This window comes from Gobio gobio, assembly GCF_949357685.1.
Source record: "Gobio gobio genome assembly, chromosome: 12".
Taxonomy (NCBI): domain Eukaryota; kingdom Metazoa; phylum Chordata; class Actinopteri; order Cypriniformes; family Gobionidae; genus Gobio; species Gobio gobio.
In genome coordinates, this window is record NC_137105.1 from 39212913 (window position 1) to 39231688 (window position 18776).

At 37.8% G+C, this 18776-nt stretch overlaps 2 protein-coding genes across 5 annotated transcripts in view; one reads left to right on the forward strand and one right to left on the reverse strand.

Annotated features, from left to right (window-relative positions):
• Positions 1–564: 564 nt before the first annotated feature.
• bloc1s2 (biogenesis of lysosomal organelles complex-1, subunit 2) lies at positions 565–11521 on the reverse strand. Its single transcript, XM_079830908.1, has 5 exons — positions 10963–11521; positions 10471–10587; positions 10265–10384; positions 5398–5502; positions 565–1194 (listed from the first exon to the last, which is right to left on the reverse strand). Exons 1-5 carry the CDS (start codon positions 11138–11140, stop codon positions 1163–1165), a joined length of 552 nt encoding a protein of 183 aa, XP_079687034.1. The 5' UTR covers positions 11141–11521; the 3' UTR covers positions 565–1162.
• A 381-nt stretch (positions 11522–11902) lies between these two features.
• The window catches only part of usp24 (ubiquitin specific peptidase 24), an 80128-nt gene continuing 73254 nt past the window's right edge, over positions 11903–18776 (forward strand). For all 4 annotated transcript variants that reach the window (XM_079830909.1, XM_079830910.1, XM_079830911.1 and 1 more), the window contains exon 1: positions 11903–12392. In XM_079830909.1, coding sequence (XP_079687035.1) covers positions 12114–12392 — 279 coding nt within the window. In that variant the 5' untranslated portion in view covers positions 11903–12113. The remainder of the gene's footprint in view (positions 12393–18776) is intronic.

Sequence of the window (18776 nt, forward strand, 5' to 3'; positions counted from 1 at the left end):
TGCAATTTTACATTTTTGTTAATAATGCCACAACCGTGCGCGATAAAATCAAACAAACATAACATTTGTCAAGTTACCAGACATGATTAATTTTTATTGCTGTACATTTAAAATTACGGCAATTTTATTTGTCTCTTTTAAGAAACTATAGGCCTATATTATAGTATTTCTACAGGATTTATGTAATTTTTTCTAACATGTTTTAAGTAGTGACAATTCGTTTATTGCCGCATTATTATATAAGAATTTGTACAAAATCTATTATAGCCAGACATCAATCCATTCTTCCAACCACTTTATCCTCTGTAGTGTAGTGGTATGGCTGGAGTCCATCCCAAGCCACAGAATTATATTATATGAATTATATTAGACTGAAATAACTGGGGCATTTATGCTTGGACCCTGATGATTGCTGCTATATTCATTAGTGTATTTATGCTGAATATGCTATAAAATCAATAGCATTTACTTAATAAATGCATAACCAGAAATAAATACAGTGCTGTATAGTTATCTGTTAGGTAAGTGTGTTTAGTAAAAAATTGAGAACAGAGACTTGAGTTTGGAGAAATGTGTCAAATTGATGGAGGAAAACTGTAAAATATGTAATAGCATTCACTTTTTTTATTCAAAAAGTTCACAAATTGACATTTTAGTTAGGTTAGTTAAGATTTTGAAAATAATTAGACAGCAATACAAATACAAATGTTTAACAAAACATTCGCTTTTCTAACGGCAAACATACAAAAAAGTCATAAACAGAAATAATGGCTAAATCATCTTTAACAACATATAACAAGCAATTTTAAATACACTGTACAGGTTTATCTGTATTCATGCCTTTTGAAATCTTAAATATGTATTTTGAGATCAGGAGTCAGTATGAACACATCTCAAACTTTATACTCCTGCCCTTTGCAGTCTTGCCCGGATAATCCAAAACCAAAGCATAGCTTTTGATAAATAAATGAGCGTTCAATATGCGTATTATTGTTACTTGCTGAACAGTCCATAACCTAGGGACTATGACAATACCATAGAGTGTATCATACATTTGTGTGTGTGTGAGTGATATCCTTCTGTAGATTGTTTAGTGCATAAAACAAACAATCTCTGAGAAACATTTTGAGGATGACTACATTGAAAAAGGGCCTGGCCATTTTCACCGCTTCTCCAGTTTCTTAAACTTGGCCTCTGTAAATAAACACACAAATAGAAGTTATTACACAAGTGAAAAACAAAATACTGAAAGCTGCATATCTGAGTGATCTACTATAACAGAAGAGGAGCCAAGCATCTATTTTGGTCTAATAGCGCCATCTAATGTCCATTTAATCAGTGAACCATCAATTTTTCAGCAATTAATTCAGGTTTTTTTATTTATTAAGTCCAGTCTCATAATCTTACACATAGCACAAGTAAAATTAGTAGATCAAAAACTATAAACATCATAAGCTGGATCTCTGAATGATGGTCAGGTTATGAAAATATACAGTTCTTTGCAATCAATACATATGCTATTTGTAAAATAATTTGATCTCAGTTGAACTGCAAAAGTTCAATGGTAATAAAAGCAGCTGCACAGCAGTTTAAAAATAGAAAAGAGGTGCGTGTCATCTGAAATGGGCGCCTACAGAGTAGACAACTCTATTGATTGTGATAGGAGATGGAACTAGTTTCATCACAAGACGCTCTTCCAGACATGGTGGAGGCAGCTCTCCATTGAGTGTTGCAGGGATGACAGCCAACTATGGCACAGTACTGGCAGCGGCAAAGGTCACATGGGCCGTATCTGGCCCACGCACATCAAGCCGGTTTTAGTGTGAGTTGTGGCTTGCTGTGTGTGGCCCAGATGTGGCTCATGTGACCCGTGTCATATTTGGCCCAGATGAGGGTATGTATGGTTGAGTCACCGCTGTCCTTCCATGCGGTATGTGGGCCAGAAAACTGTGGGAGATGTGGGCCACAACTGGGCCAGATGTCATTTGCTATCTGGGTTTTAGCCGTTCCGGTTCTATAGTCCCAAATGAATGGGAAATAAGGTCTGTAGTGAACACAAGCTCAAGATATTTTCACATTTTATTCTATGGCATAAAATACATAAGTAATACACCCTTGTGATTTTTTTGTACTAGTCTTGAAAAAGGCGGTTGTTAACTAGTGGCTCAATGGGATTCAAGAGGTTGGTGCAGTGTGTAATATTTATTAGGGGATCTATTGACAGAAATGCAATATAATAGGGGTGTAACGGTACACGTAGAGATGCTCCGATCAGCATTTTTGGGGCCGATCACCAATTACCGATCACCAAGATCATGATCTGCCGATTGCCGATCACTGCCGATCACAGAATGGCAATCTTTTATCTACAATCTTGCAGAGTTTGCACCATTTGTAGAAATGAAACTAACTCTAAATTAACTGAGTCAAGATCTTGAAGAACCACCAAGTGTTTATTTTAGAAAATGAGATAACTTAAGGCTACTGCAACTTAACTCACCTAAATATTTGATCATGCAGTGCATTTTTGTTTTTAAAAACAATTTTTCAGGTAGGTCTAACATTAGTATTGAGGTAAGAAATACTAAAGACATTTAATAAGAAATCAAATGTAAATGAATATTGGTCTTCCCTGAATAAATTAAATTAGATTAATCCTTACACTTAAGGTTGCAAAAGTTAGTCATTCAAGAGCAGTGAGTGTCATAAAGGTTCATCAAACAACACAAAACAAAGAGAAACTCAGAGACAGCAGCAGTTTATTCGACAGCTGTCACTTTAAGAGCGAACACGGATACGGTAACATGCAGTTGAACAAACGTTCACTCGCGAGTCACGACGGGGTTTACGTGCACACTCGTCAAGACGGTCATTTAGTACATACATTTGTGTGTATCTGACCATTTCAGCGCAATTTGTACTCGCAAGCTTTTTGTGAGATGGCCTGTGTGTGTGTGTGTGTGTGTGTGTGTCTCTCCAGACCGTGCTCGCGAGTGCGGTTTGAACACTGGCAAGACTTAAAAATAAATGCAAATGATAAACTTTAGTGACGATGCGACACTGCCTCGATTGTGCAAAGTGGCAAATCCTGTGTCAACTGTGCAGCTCGCTTTTAGTGCACATGCGATGCACTGATGTGAAGCCATTTGAGCATTTTGAAAGGGAGAGAGAGAGCACGCGCGCACGCGGTGATTCACACGCGCTGTTTGTGAACTTACGTCCCACAGAACGTTTTCAAATGACTGCGTAAGTTATTTAATATAGAAATATGAATTGTACCTCACCTTCAGCATTATAATTATTTTACCCGCGCTGGAAAGAGAATGAGACGGTGTCGCTGCATATCATGCCCTAGCTCTCACGGCAGGTGCGGGTTTTATGTGTCTTCAGCATGCGATCGGTTCATGAGATCGGCCTTTTTGGAGACCGCCGATCAATCATCCCAAAGCGATTATCGACCGATCGAGATCGGTTGCCGATCGATCGGAGCACCCCTAGGTACACGTATTCGTATTGAACCGTTTCGGTACAGGGCTCTCGGTTCGGTGTGCGCGTGTACCGATCGGTTATGAATGCAATCTTTAACAGTTAACAGTCGGCTTGTTTAAAGCACGGAACACGCTTCAATCCGCTTCAATCCTAGCTCCCACACGAACAATTGAGTATTCAGTCCATTTTATCACGAAATTCAAATGATAAATGCCATTTAAAGCTCGATAATGTGACGTGAGTGATAGACGTGTATCAGTTCAACTTCAAGCGGCAGCGCGCGATCAGGAATGATCGGAGATGATCGCGTTCACTCTCGCACCGAGCGCTGCCGCTTGAGAAAGAATAAATATAAATTAATATCTTAAGGTATGTTAAGGATACATTACAACTTACTGAAACGTATCATATGTTGTGTAATCGCCCCATCTGTGTTTCAACCGCGGAATTACAATAAAACAGCTGTAAACAATGTCGTGTAGAATCACGTTTACCTCAGAAGTCATTCAGTGTCCACAGCTGTTAGTTTACTAGAGAGATTAACTCTTTCACTGAATACATGCACTATATTAGCCTATATTTTCATTATTTACTACTTAGCCTGTTTGTGATGTCTTGTTTATTTAATGTATGTTTAAATAAACCGGTCATGAAAATTACAGCCACTAAATGATTATATTTCAACAAATTGGCGAAAAAAATTATAATAATTAGATTTAGAAGTTAATGCAAAAACTGCCTTATGTGAAGCTTATGAGTGTTGATTATTATATCAAAAAAATAAATAGCAACTGAATTTAGGCTAATAGTTTGGGCTCTGTTGTTAATCTTTAATAGCAATATGTAAGTAAGGGCTCCCTATATAGTACAGCATTATCTTTAAGAAACTTTTAGTTATAACTGAATTAATTTAAGGACTTTTTTTTTTTTCATTAAACCACTGTTGAATAAAAATTACTAAAAAGCAATTTTGTAAAACTGCTGTACTGAATTCGTACCGAACCGTGACTTCAAAACCGAGGTACGTACCGAACCGTCAGTTTTGTGTACCGTTACACCCCTACAATATAATATACAAAACTAAGTTTTCAGTGGAGTATAAAGACCTTACATAATGACCCGTTATGTTTTTATTACCTTAGAATGAGCCATTTCTATCTACATACACCGCGGCTCCCCTTATAATGAGGACACCATTTTGCGCTGGCATGTTTCTACAGTAGCCCTAAACGGACAAACGTCTCTACAGAGCGCTAGCTACTCTCTGCTGTCTCAGACGATGACATCTTTGTCCTGTGTCGGCCACCGTAGCTTCTCTATGTGCTTTGAAAGGGAGGGGTGAGCGGTGGATGGTTGCAATTCACAACCTCACCACTAGATGCCGCTAAAATTTACAGTGCCCCTTTACAGATAAACTCACTGGTCCACTTTAACAGCCTTGTGTTTGTAATTGTGCTCTTGTAAACTCAAGCTTTCATGGAAAATGTTTTTAACCAGAAACTGAAAGAGTTGACAGAAGACTAGACACATGTGACTGTAGTTAATTTATAGCCTACTATTAGCTTTTTACTCCTGCTGATTGCATTTAGGCTTCAAAATTCTTAAGTTGTGTTCATTTGTGACGATTATCATGATAAAATGTGTAAGAATCATAAACTTGTGTTGGTCACAGAGCTTATTTTCTGCAATAGTCTAAAGGCCAATGGAAAAATCCTATTGGTATTTTGTCGAGGGAACCAAAAAACGATTAAAAAAAAACCTTGTTTTCTCTATGTCTGGTTAATCATTTTTTAATAAAAATAATATAATTTATAATCAAATTAAACATGTCTATATAAAAGCAAATAGTAAAACATTACTTCAAACATGCAGTATTTTCCCCACAGTGTTCTTAGTGTTTGTACTCACCCAGTTTCTTTGAATATGTGTCTAGTTTATATGCAGCCTGCTCCAGAGCCGTAACCTGCTCCTCGATCTGGTTAATCTGATCCAGATAAGGCTGCAAACCGGCATCTAAAGCCAAAAACGAGAACATACTCTAATATGATCAATATACAGTATATGGCTTGCATATTCACTTATCAGCAAAACACAAAATAAACACTTGCAATGTAACGATGACGTTAATGAAGCGGTCCTAAATGTACTTTATTTCTAAAAGAACATTGTGACAGGATAATGTGGTTGCAAAACACTGTCATATTAACATGAATAAACGCATATGTTGGTTGATTTTATCCACTGCCCAGCCAAAATAAAAAGTCGCTGTTTGGATTTAAAAAGGAAAATACTCAAGAGTCAATGATTGGATCATTATTGCAGAGGTTATGATGTTTCTAGCATGTTATATGTTTGGTGACAGTTCTTCGAACCCTAATGGATGGGATGTGTAGCTCTACATTTCTTAAACAAACATGCAGGAAGATAGCCTGGATACATTAATTGTATGAATATGACTAATACTGATGAATAAATAGGCCTATAAGTTAAAGATATTAAATAGCTGTTTTTGTTAATACTATAAAAGTAGCCACCACACTAATTTAAAAATAAACAAAAAAACAAAGTTAAAATAAAGTGGCATTTTGAGGTTATGTAAACAACACAGGGTTCCCACTCTTTCTTGAACACCAGATTCAAGGACATTCAATGACTTTTTAAAGCACCTTTTAATTTAAATCAAGCACAATAAATACGATAAAGGTGGGTGTGTTACTGCCAATCTGCACAGTATATCAAATACCTACTGTACCTGTGTCTATCATTAATGCAGTAACGCTAAAGCATATACTGACAACTAAAATACAATTTCCAATGAGGAAAAATTTCCAATTTTACAAAATCCAATGAGGAAAGAGGCTGGTGTACAAGACGCAGTTTGCAGCTCTTATTCCTGCTTTTAACATTTATTTCACACTAGTTTTAGTTTTCTTTTTTATAAATCATTACTTAATTAAAACATCAAAATATAGAGATAATATTGTATACATGGAAAAAGATATGGACAAGTTAATTGTTAGGCATTAAAAATATGCAAAATTATTTATTAAATCACCTGTACATGTACCTTTTTTTAAATCCATTTGAAGGCTTTTAAGACCTGCACATACTGTATATTATATTTAACATATATAATGCTGCCGTAATAACGGCCCTTTTCAAACGTTTACATGCTTTTCTTCTTTTTATTTTTTGAGCAGTGATGAAATATATTGCTCTTGTAAATACTTGCCAGCATTTCAGTAATAAAAGTCTAGATCTTTAAAATGCATCCAAATTACAGCGAAGCGCAGCCGTACGGGGCTCCACAGAGGTCAAAAAGGATATAAACAGTGAGTTTAAGAATACATCACTTCAAAATTCAGAGATGTGGATTCGGTCGGCAATTAAATCACCACATGACCTTGGTGTTAGTCTAAAACAGAAGATTTTTACGCGGGTGGTGGGAGAAAAACACTGACATTCTGGATTCAGACGGCAATAAAAAAATTAAAAAAAAAAAAAAAAATCACAGACTAGCCCCTGTCAATGATGGAAATACCTTACGACCCCACGAGAAACAATTACCGTCCGAATAGGGCTTTTGACAGTAGATGGCACTTATGGAACAGCAGAAATATATTGAAATAGCATCCACCCGTAATGCTGTTTTGTTCTGGCTTTGGCAGCGCATGAAGGCCAATTTTTGTAATAGCACCATGCTACTCTAACAAAATGCAGTTCATGCTTAATTCAAGCACTTTCAAGGACCTATGTTTGTTTTCAAGTACTTTCCAGGCCTTGAGTCCATGCGTCTGAAATTCAAGAACTTTCAAGTACTTTCAAGAAGTGTGGGAACCCTGACAACAGTTACCATGGCGAATACACAATATTTCATGAACTGTTAATGAAACATGAAAACTGCTCCTGATAAACAGAATGAACATAATACCTGCATGCAAATCCTTCCCAGCTCACACACGTCACACCAGTCTAAAAAAGTCTACTCTTAACTGTTTAATTTCTATGTTTCTCTCCTTTATTGCCGTATACATACTTTCTAGAATTAATATATGGTTATAAATATTATATATTAATATCAAGAAGCGTGGGAACCCTGACAACAGTTACCATGGCGAATACACAATACTTCATGAACTGTTAATGAAACATGAAAACTGCTCCTGATAAACAGAATGAACATAATACCTGCATGCAAATCCTTCCCAGCTCACACACGTCAAACCAGTCTAAAAAAGTCTACTCTTATGTAGGTTTCTCTCCTTTATTGCCGTATACATATTTTCTAGAATTAATATATGGTTGTAAATATTATATTTTAATATAATATGTTTGCATTGTATCTTTAGTGAGTTTTCCTTACTATAGTCCCCTTCATCTCGCTCACTGGGGTTGTGAGGCGGTATTCTTAACGCGCTACGTAAGCTGCTTGCACACATTTATTGTGAAAGTTGCTTATACAAATCATTTTTAATTGAAGGTTTATACATCCAACATTAAGTATAGCCAATTTAAGTTGGGGAAACAATGTTGTATTTATAATGTCATACTTACTATTTATCTAACAGCTTAAACATTTTCTCTTACATAAAAATAGATGGATTTTAGGAAGGGGGTCCCTCATAAAGGTTCATCATATTTGGGGGTCCTTGGCATTATAAAGTTTGAAAACCCCTGTCTTATAATATACGGCGTTATAGGGCGCGCACGCGCCTAAAGAGTGTGCGCTACGAGTGCAATATAACTGCTTACAGTACAGGAAAGCGGTTTTCTGAGGTGAGAGATTTTTTTATTTTGTAACAAGCTACGAAAATGACGATGTTGCTGGGACTTCAAGGTAGCATTTTTGGGAAACTGGCTCTCTTTGTCCTTCCACCATGCTGCAACTTGAGCGATCACCCAAGTGACGTGACATGCACTTGGAAGACAAAAGTTAGTGTATACTTAGTAAATAATATTATTATAAAAATATTTAACAAAAATACAGCTTATTAGTTGTTAAAAGTGTACTAATTACTGTTTAATCTAATGTCAAGGAAGAAAAAAAATATTTTGTGGCATAAGGTGAAGTGAGAGCTGGGCTGGGGCAGCAGGAAGGGGCAGGGCACTTTCAGTTCCACATGAGAGTATCGCGGTTTGAACCGTGGGTGGTGTATCGCGGTTATTCGGTTCATTTTGAATATCGTTACACCCCTACTTACTCCGTTGCTCTGATTGGTTGTAGGTCTATTCAATTGACCTATCGGTAAGCCCCTCCCCTCGAACGCAGATGAGCCAATAGCAGTTGAGTATCAGTTGCGCTGGGACCAGAACTCGGACATCTTTAGGTGTCAGCGCCATAGAGAAACATTGGAAAATCCGAAGCTCTCATCGGTTTGATGGTGTTTATGCCACAAAAATGCTAAAATGTCATGCCTGAGGTACAGTAACACTGATTCCACGTATCCTGAGAGGATTTTCTGTTTGTCATACTCTAGTTAAGTTACGATTAAAGTCCCTGTTAACATACAAACCGTAATAACTAACTGTTCTCACGTCTTGTAACGTTAACTTAACACTGCAAGTCAAAAACACGAAGGTCTACATTTCAGTGTCTCTCCATATTAAACTAGTTATATGTAAATTAATTAAATTTTAGATATATTTAAGGTCTACATTATCTGTCCTGCTAAGGAGGACTCCTATTTTGATGGGTATTATAGACTACGGGTAACGTAGTGAAAGGAAGATCTCGCACGCAGTTTATCGGAGTTGTTATGCAGATACAAAGTTTACCAGTTATTAACTGCACCCTCGAACAGGCATACGGTCTGTGTATATGTTTGTTTACTGTTAGTTGTATGTGTTTTTGTGTCATTTGCTGTGTATGTTAATGGTAATGCAACGGAGAGAGATAGTTTGTGAATGAGACGTTAATGCAGTAGCGCACTTCTTATGCTTTGTTTGTTCAGCTCTTACGATGATTTTTTTGGAGTGAAAAAGGACATAATAAACTTGATAAACCATCAGTAAAGTTTGGCCATCATTCAGACGGGATTTCCGCAACATTCTGTGTCCAAAAACATCTTAGGATAAGGTTTGCACACTGACAGCTGTCATTGTAAGATATAGCAACGAGTTAGCAACAGTAACTAAGGGGGGCGGGGCTTACCGATAGGTCAATTGAGTGCAGAGGCATTTTCTTTCCTGGTTGGGTTGAAACACGCCTCACAGCCCAATGGAGCAGTATCAGACTAGAACCTGAGTATGATGACGTCAGGCTAGTAGGAAGACACATCATGGCCATTTTCCAGGATGACAATGTCAAGATTCATCAGGCTCAAATTGTGAAAGAATGGTTGGAAATAAATGTTGTGATGTTATTTCCATCAAGAGGTGCGTCAATTTTTGATCAAGACCTTGTATTGGCAATGCAGGAGTCAAACACTATGTAAAGTCTCCTCCAGCACATCCCAAACACTTTCACTGAATTTATGGTCTGGACTCAGAGGTGCCAATTCACGTGTGCAAATGATTCTTCATGCTCCCTCCCAACCATTCTTTCACAATTTGAGCCCGATGAATCTTGACTTTGTCATCCTGGAACATGACCATGATGTGTCTTCCTACATGGTTGTTTAAGAAATGAAGAGCTACACACTCCATCAATTAGGGTTAGAAGAACTGTTGCCAGACATATAACATGCTAGAAACATAATCACTGCAATGATCCAATCATAGACTTTTAAGCATTTGCCTATCCAAACAGCAACAATATCGGAGCCACATTTCTTACATTTCTGATTGAGATCTTGCAGATTGCGGCTGATGTTGATGGATATGTCCTTCATCTCCATGTACTTCAGACTGGTGAGTTTGTTCATGTTCTCGAGGAGTTTGTAGTCCTCACAAGTGGCTGAGTAAACAGGACAAAACAATCACGCACACAGATCTAGAAGTCTACAAACAGATTCATCATCATTATTATTCTATTTTCATTACCAGTGAGCTCTCCCTGTAGGAAAACTGCCATTTTGTCAAACATGTCTCTGCAGAGCTCATTGATATCTGGTTCAGCGGGCTCAGTGGCCTCCTCAGCTGTCTCCACACCTCCCTCATCTGTTACAGACAGCAAAAGCTTTTAGTGGTGTCCCATACCCTGGCAGAACTTCTGGGCATTAAATGTGGATTTGAAATGCCTATGCAGCCTGGGTAGGCAGCTTATTAGATTTACAGACACGGACACAGTCTAGTTAGTCACTGTACACAAAACGCATTCATCTCAGTGGGAAGAGAACAAGTCAAATAACCAGAAACAGGAAGAGAAACAGGTTGCAAATATCCAGAAACATGTTGCATTAGCTAAAAACAATTATGAGACGAACACAACACGATCAATAGCAGCACTGGAAAGCTAGATAATCACTACAGATGAACTTGCAGTATGCAGTGACTTGCACACAGCTTGAATTGTTTACAAAAGCAGCAGCTCACTGTTACTACTGGGTCTTTTGGCTTTTTGCGTCTCAGTCGCATCGGTTGTGGCCGCATCTCTCCTGGGTTCGGGCTCAGGCTCAGGCTCGGGCTCGGCTGTGAGGTTGAGGTCGGTCGGAGGAGCGGGTGCTTTACAGATGCTGTCCATCGCTGCGGCCTCCTCCCCCGTAGCTGCCATTTTCAGCTCACATGATCACATGACCACAACCACTTTCACGTGACTTCTCATTTCCGTCTTGAAAATGAAGTGAAATGAAACCGAGTACTTTAAAAAAAAGAAAATCTGGTGAAACGAAACGTACAGAATACGATGAATATATGAAGTGTGACGAGGATTGTGAAAAAAAAAATATATTAATGTGCTCAGATTATCTGTTGCTCTTTTTTCTCTTGTATATAATATTCTTTTTTGGCGTGCATGTCATTAAATTCCTAAATTAGAAAAGTGAAATTTAAATCTGGGCCTAAGTGTTCTAATAAATAAAGTATAGGTCAGAAAACACATGTTTTATATACAGATATGGGTGGGGCTGCATGACAACTCTGCCAATTTAAAAAGAGTGAAGCAACGAATAATGAGCTGCTATAAGATGTATTTCCGGTCAAATGCATTTCAAAATAATGATTAAATCGGAATTCATGCCCTCGTGTCTAATTTATTTGAGTACATATTGTATAGTACACATTGAGCCATAATTTACAGTTTTTACACACGTATTAAGGATAAGGGATATATTTTCATTCACACTTTAAGATGCTGAACTAACGTTTTAATTTGTATTTTTATTATTCAGTTACTTGCTTGAGTTCCTACTTATTTTTGTTTATATCATTATGTTTATATACACATGCAATTTCATTTGCAAGTACCTATTATAATAATAATTATTATTATTATGAATGCGCGTTTCAATTTGACCTTTATTTTGAAAAGCATCCCAGTCTACACCCACCTAGCTAGTCAGTGGAGACGCCAGCTTCACAGGCCTGGCGCGGCCCGCTCTCAGCCCCGCTGCCCTCTGCTTGTGACGGGAATCCATCGTGACAGGATACCAGCCGCACCACCGACTGTAAACATGGCGGCATGCACAGCCGGATGCCTGTGCTATGTGCCCCCTTACTGAAGCCCCGATCATCGATACACTTCCACTATGGAGACGGAGGAGGAGCAGCATATGACCACGCTGTTATGCATGGGTTTCCCAGACCCGGTGGCCATCCGGAAAGCCCTGCGCCTGGCCAAAAACGACATCAACGAGGCTGTCGCGCTGCTCACCAACGAAAGCCCGGGACTCGGATACGGCTACGAGCCGATGGAGAGCGGCACTTCCCCGGGCTCCGGCCTCAGCGGAGACGGCGAGAACAGCGGGCGCACGGGCACCGGAGGATTTGATCCTCCGCCTGCTTATCACGATGTCGTGGAAAGTGAGGTATGATTATGAAACGCATGCATTTGTGTTCATTTGCACCGCTGTTTGAGGCGGAACCACTGGGGCTGTCAAAAACCGGAGGGAAAGGCGCGCGCTCGCCTTTATCGCCCCTGTATGTGCATGCATTACCTGTTGTGCATATGCGCGCAACACCTGACGAGGATGTCAAGATATTGTCTCTTAACCGTAGGCTCCTTGTGCATGCAGGAGCAGATTACGAGTGAATTCTGCTGCCATGTGATGAATGCCTCGGCTGAAGTTGTAGGATCTTGGGGGATGGGTGTCGTAGATTGCCTTTAAATGCACGACCTGTTAGAGTTTACGTTTTTATTATCGTGTTGAACGTGAATCATTAAGCCAATGGGGTATTTTTTCCTCTTTTTTAATAATTAAACTAGGGTCTTTCTTTACAGCTGAGCAATAACAGGAAACATGGCTGATCATTTACATGTCAGATTGTTGAACCATCAAATGTCATCTGTTGTATTAACAGATGCAGGCGATTTTGACCAATGTTGCTGGGTTAAATTAAAGAGGCTGATAAGAAGCTGCTGTATATTAGCATGTGAATATGAAATCACTTTTCTGTGCTTGAAATCTTTCCCATTGGTCTCTAATGGTTATTTTTCTAGATGTGGATAAATAGTTGTTTATATGTAATTCTGTCAGAAAGCACGTCCGATTTTTGAGTCTGACATGTGGCCATCAGGCTTTGTGATTATTGCCCAACTGTTGCAGTGTTTCTTTTGCTATTTCCTTCATGGCTTCTTTGACCTGTTGGTCAACCGCATTCAGAGCCAAACACTAAGTGCAATGATTTAAAATATCCATGTGGGTCAGTGTGTTCAGACCTGACATGTGTACACAAACATTACATTAACTGTTGTAACAAACATTACAACAACTATTGTTTTTATCAGTGTTGAGAAAGCTTGTAAAAACTCTAGCTTGTAAAAGTAGTTAAACTACAGTGAAATAGGTGAATGGTCGTTTTTAAAAAGCACTTAAATTGCTAAAAATGGAAATTAAAAAACATAAGCACAGAATAAACAATAATTATATTACATTTATACCCAATTACAATAGTCCCTTTACAGTCATTGCTCTCATTTAAGGTCCACCGACCAATTAGTCAGAAGTTTAGTCAGAATTTCAAGCTAAATGGTTGACGTCAAGCAGAAGAAAGTCAATATGAAATGTAGATGCTGTTGGTCTTTTCTTCCCTATTTTGACGTAGGAAATTGCTTCTCGAATGAGGAAAAAAAAATAGGGCTGGACTTTATATTGGATACTGTGATATTGACAAAAATTGACATCTCTGTATTTTCTGGGATTTTTGTTAATAGCTAACGATAATCAGATGACATTTTGCGCAGTGGTTGTTGGTACCTTAGGTTTAGGACTGTCGTGGACAGTTGATGTTCTTTATATGTGACCCGTGCTGACATAATGATCATTTTTGTGAATACCTCAAAATCGAAGAACAAATTAATATTGGTTCAGGCACATCACCAGATTTTAAAAGTTTCGATTTGGCACTGGTTTCGTTAAAAAAACAAAATCCATGCCCAGCCCTAGTAGTTGGCAGCAAGTCACTATTAATAAGTGAGTCATTGAGATTCAACCGATTCATTCAAACGGCTGATTCATTCAGGATCAAAGCATTTAATGAGTCATTGAATCATTTATTCAACCAAATCATTCAAATGGCTGATTCATTCAGTAACGAAACACCGCCCTGTTGCTCAGAAACAGTGCTGTGGCTTGTTTTGAACTACCGTATATTTACATTTGCAAAATGGAGCAATGACAAGGATATTGTCTAAATTGTAAGTCACTTGACTTCTTCGTGTGATATTAACTATATTAAATGATATAAATATAAAAGTCATACAGGGGCATTTTTGCCCCTTATCTTGAATTTTCTTAAATCATTTTAATAGACTAAATCACGCAGCAAAAGTATCTCTAAAAACTCACATGCCCTACTCTAACCTGCTAGACTACAGACGTAAAATAACGTGCACTCTCTCTGAGTGTTTTTGCGAAGTGAGAGATATACTCGACTATGTCAGACTGCAAATTGTTACAACAACAATCACGATTTTATCGTAGACGATATCGCAGACCATTAGGACTTAATTTCGTCCATTGAGAATTGATTAAAATGTTCTTGTTTACTAATTGCTGCAATCTCATGTGAGTGAAAGTTGCTGGAGGGAGAGATTAAATGTGCATGTGTTAATCATTTATAATAAACACTGCATTCCATAAAACAGTTGTTTCATGGTGACTTTAAAACATCAATTTGGTCAAAAATGATCCGCAACAGCATGGGAAGGTTTAAGCCTCACTACTTTTAATCGTTATTCTCCTTCATATATTGGGTATTATGAGTGTAGTTACAGGGATGATTTTATGTCAATAAGGTACATCTTTTGGTTTCAGCCAATTACTATGGTTTGTTTTTGACTGAATAAACCAAAGCTTAACCTGTAGTCGTCTTTCAGATGTGATGGGCTGATATATGGCCATTATGACTGGACGGAAATGTTATGTAGCCGTTCTGTTCCAGCCCTGTTTGTAATTGCTTCATGTAGAAATGCCATTGAAATCCAGATGACATTTAAACTAGGTCCTCTCCTGTCATCCACCCTCTGTGTCTTAGGTTTGCCTCTTCTGCCTGAAATGTGTTGTTGGATGACAAGCAGGTTTGACAAATCTAAATGGTTGTTGTGTAATGCTTTTGGCAGACGTGTCTTTTGGAAGGGTGGTAACTATTAGGAAACCAAGGACTGTGGGGTGGACCTCTGTCCTCCTAGGGGACAGAATTAAAATTATTTGAAAGGTGCAGTTAGTGATTTCTGAGAAACGCTGTTGAAAGTGGATCGGACCGAGCAGCACAACACACTTGAAGCCAATCAGCAGTAGGGCGTGTGTCCACTCATGATGGGACTCTTGCATTGTGTATTGGTGCATTTTGGGGGCGGAGCAATAAAAGGAGGGGTGTGTTTGCTTGGGTTGATTTAAAATATCAACAGTGTTTCTTAGCAATCGCTTACTGTACCTAGGGGTGTAAGATGTATACTGTCTACGGTAATATCGTAATTGTTGTTTTAACGATATGCAATCTGACAATATTGAGTATGCCTCTCAAAAAGCAAATAAAATCACACCATAGAGTCCACAAATAAATATGGCAATATATTACATTAGAAGGTACTTCTCAAAGTAATAGTAGTAATAATAATTATTATTATTAGTAGTAGTATTATACAGTTTATTAAAATTGGCAAGAATATGGTGATATGATATATATACGATATATAGTGATGTCAGAAAGGCGATATATAGCAATATCTCTTGTTTTCTTTGGAAAGGGATCTAATTTAAGAAAAACTGAGCAAAAACTTTATTTTATTTAATCAAAACTGCATTTCTGGATCTGTATTTGCATTTATATCGCAAATCATTATTTTTTTGCAATATAAGTAAAGGGTAAATAATAAAGTGCTTGCAGGATTCTTTTGGTATACAGTATACACTTATAGTGCATCGTACACTGCATGACACTTTTTTATATACTGTAAAGCTGCTTGCTTTAAAGCATCTACATCTATTGTAAAAGTGCTTCACTGGAGTGCTGAATTGCAGAGCTTGTTCAAACATATCCACATTGCTATGATCAGATGCTTTCTTGCTGCTGTTCTCACAGCTGTCATTTTTGTTGTGTTTTTTTTATTGAGAGGAAAGCGTTCAGTACATATTTTGCATATTCTATCGTAACGCCACTTTCAGTAGCTGAGGATGGTATCAGGATGTTTAGTGAGCTCTAAAATTTGTACAAAAAAATTTAGTGGGCTTTAAAATCGCTAATTCTAAACCGAAAGTAAAATGCGCACCGCTGCTCAGGCATTTATAAAGGAGTGGAGCAAAGCAAGTGTTTTCAAGGAATTCTATGGAAGTTGAGCAAGCAGCAAGTCTAGCGGTTGGGTTTAAACTGAACACCAAGCCACTGACACAAATCTTGGATGTAAACAAATAAATACATATCAATATGGTGTTTTGAGAATTTATACAGTATCGCCAAACATAATATTGTGATATCACGTGTCAATATTTTCATACACCCCTAATTAAATTTTTTTTTTTAAGGAATATCACAGTTTTCCATCCTGTTGTGCTCGTGCAGTACTTAGTATGCCACAAAAACTAAAGGAATTGTTCAAATTTCATTCGATTACATTTTCAAAGATTAACTAAATGGCCAACTCAGAATATCAGGAAAAAATAAAACATATTTCATAGGGCACTATTATTGTTAATTTTAATAAATGATTAAATTGTTAAAAAAAAAATTTGAATTCAATTGATTCGATTAGATTGAACCATTAATTAAAGTACATGCCTAGCTGCTTTGTTTACACCTGTTCTTGCATATAGCAAGTTGCAAACACTGTGTATCGGGACTATAAATAGAGCCAGCAGGCCTGGTCTGGAGGGTTCTGGTACACACAGATGGGGTCTCCAGTTACCCAGCCACTCCGCCCAGCACTGCGCAATGCAGTGGGGAACAACAAACAACTTGCTCAAATCACAACTGGCAGGATTACATGTACAGTTGCTGGAAATGTATAAGGGGTAGGTCTTTAAAGGGAAATGCATTCCAGGTATTGGGCAACAACCAACCCGTTCCACCTAGACACAAATGCCATACATGGGATATGAGCCATTAGTTTGTGCCGAGGGAGGTTCGAACCCTCTGAGGTTGTATGTTTAGCAGGCAACAAACCGTGCACTCACACACCACCCTATTCGTGCCATGGCAACAAGTTTGGAATGTGCCATGTGACCTTACATTGGCCCAAAGGCCAGAGGCCTCCTAACAACACAAACTTTCTCTCGTCTCTTTAGATCATTTCACATGAACAGCACGCCAGCCCTAGATATTACACATGGCAAAAATGAACTAGAATTCTTCTGAATGGGCACAGATTGTTTGCACAGCGAAATTATTATTATCTCCATCGACGTCGGTAAATGTAATACTGCATTGAAATGCTGGGATATAACAAGTGTCCAGTTACATGCTCAACGTTTATTTCCATAATCAGGCACTCTTATGTTTGACTTTATGGGATTCTTGACCTTTAAGAACAGTACACAAGTATGCAGACTTAAAGGCTTGTAGAGCTGAACAATAAGAATATTTTTTTATATGTTGTTATTTAGTAGATTTTAACTGGTCACATTTTTATATTTTATAAACACATTATAGTGCAAAATAAAACCAATTGAATGTAATTTCATACTCTTGATTAACGGTTAATTAATAAATAATAATAATAATAATAATAGCAAATTAAGTGAATAATTTAACATTATTAATTTGTTTTATATATAACTGAAATATTTGGACATTTAACACAAAATTACTTTAAAGATGATTGAGAATTTTCAGTCAAACCAAAATTTATTCAGACACCTTCAATATTTTCTCACGTTATCCCTATAGTTTAGAAAACGGTAATAAAATATGACGAACAAGAAAAATAAACTGTGTCAGAACAAATTCATCTTGATAGTAGCCGCGTAAAAACACTTAAGCAAAACATGGTCAGGTCAAAGTCTCTGAATAATTTTGGTCCCAAATTTTTATACATTTTACTGGTAGTCACTGTATGAAGAAATTTTGGATATAATATGTCACTTTACTTGTCGGTTTACTTTTTTTTGCTATCCTCACTTACATAAATTAACTGTAGTGTCCTAAATGGCTATCCACCTGTCACTCAAAATGGCCACGCCCTTAATTATGCAGGACTTTAAGGCTTTATATAATGTAAACGAATGAGTTATAAAAAAATTCACCCCCCTCACAGTTGTCATGAAGGGCAAAATTAGCCGTATAGACCAAAACCACAATTTGTACTAGGCTGTAAACATGTTTTTTTTCTGCGGTAAAGTTGGGTATTTTAACATGGGGCTCAATGAGATTCTGCTCCCTTCTGGAGCCTGTCCCTAGCGACCAGTCGATGAATTGCAGTTTAAGTTACTTCCATATTGGCTTCAAGAGAAACTGTTTGAGGTTGCCGCTTGGTCATGAATTTGTAGGAATTGTAACCAGGCGCTAAAGAGAGTACCTATTAAAAGCAATTTGAACCAATGGGATTGTGTGGGGTCCTAAAGGAGACCCGATTTCGGGGGACCCAATTTGTCACTAGACTGACATTAAAGGTGCGTTCCATTCGACAGGGTCCCTACGCAGTGTTCACTGCTCCCTACTCCCTGAGCACGGTATATCAGTTTAAGTGGACTTCGCTGACAATAATCGCTTATTTGGAACGCTCTGCAAGGTCATCAAAGAAAGGCAACAACGGGCTC

Coding starts and splice junctions, on each gene's coding strand:
- bloc1s2 (XM_079830908.1), bottom strand. CDS start 11,140: ATGGCAGCTACGGGGGAGGAGGCCGCAGCGATGGACAGCATCTGTAAA. Junction 10,588..10,962: donor CAAAAGACCCAGTAGTAACA/GTGAGCTGCTGC, acceptor TGTCTGTAACAG/ATGAGGGAGGTGTGGAGACA. Junction 1,195..5,397: donor CACATATTCAAAGAAACTGG/GTGAGTACAAAC, acceptor GTTTATTTACAG/AGGCCAAGTTTAAGAAACTG.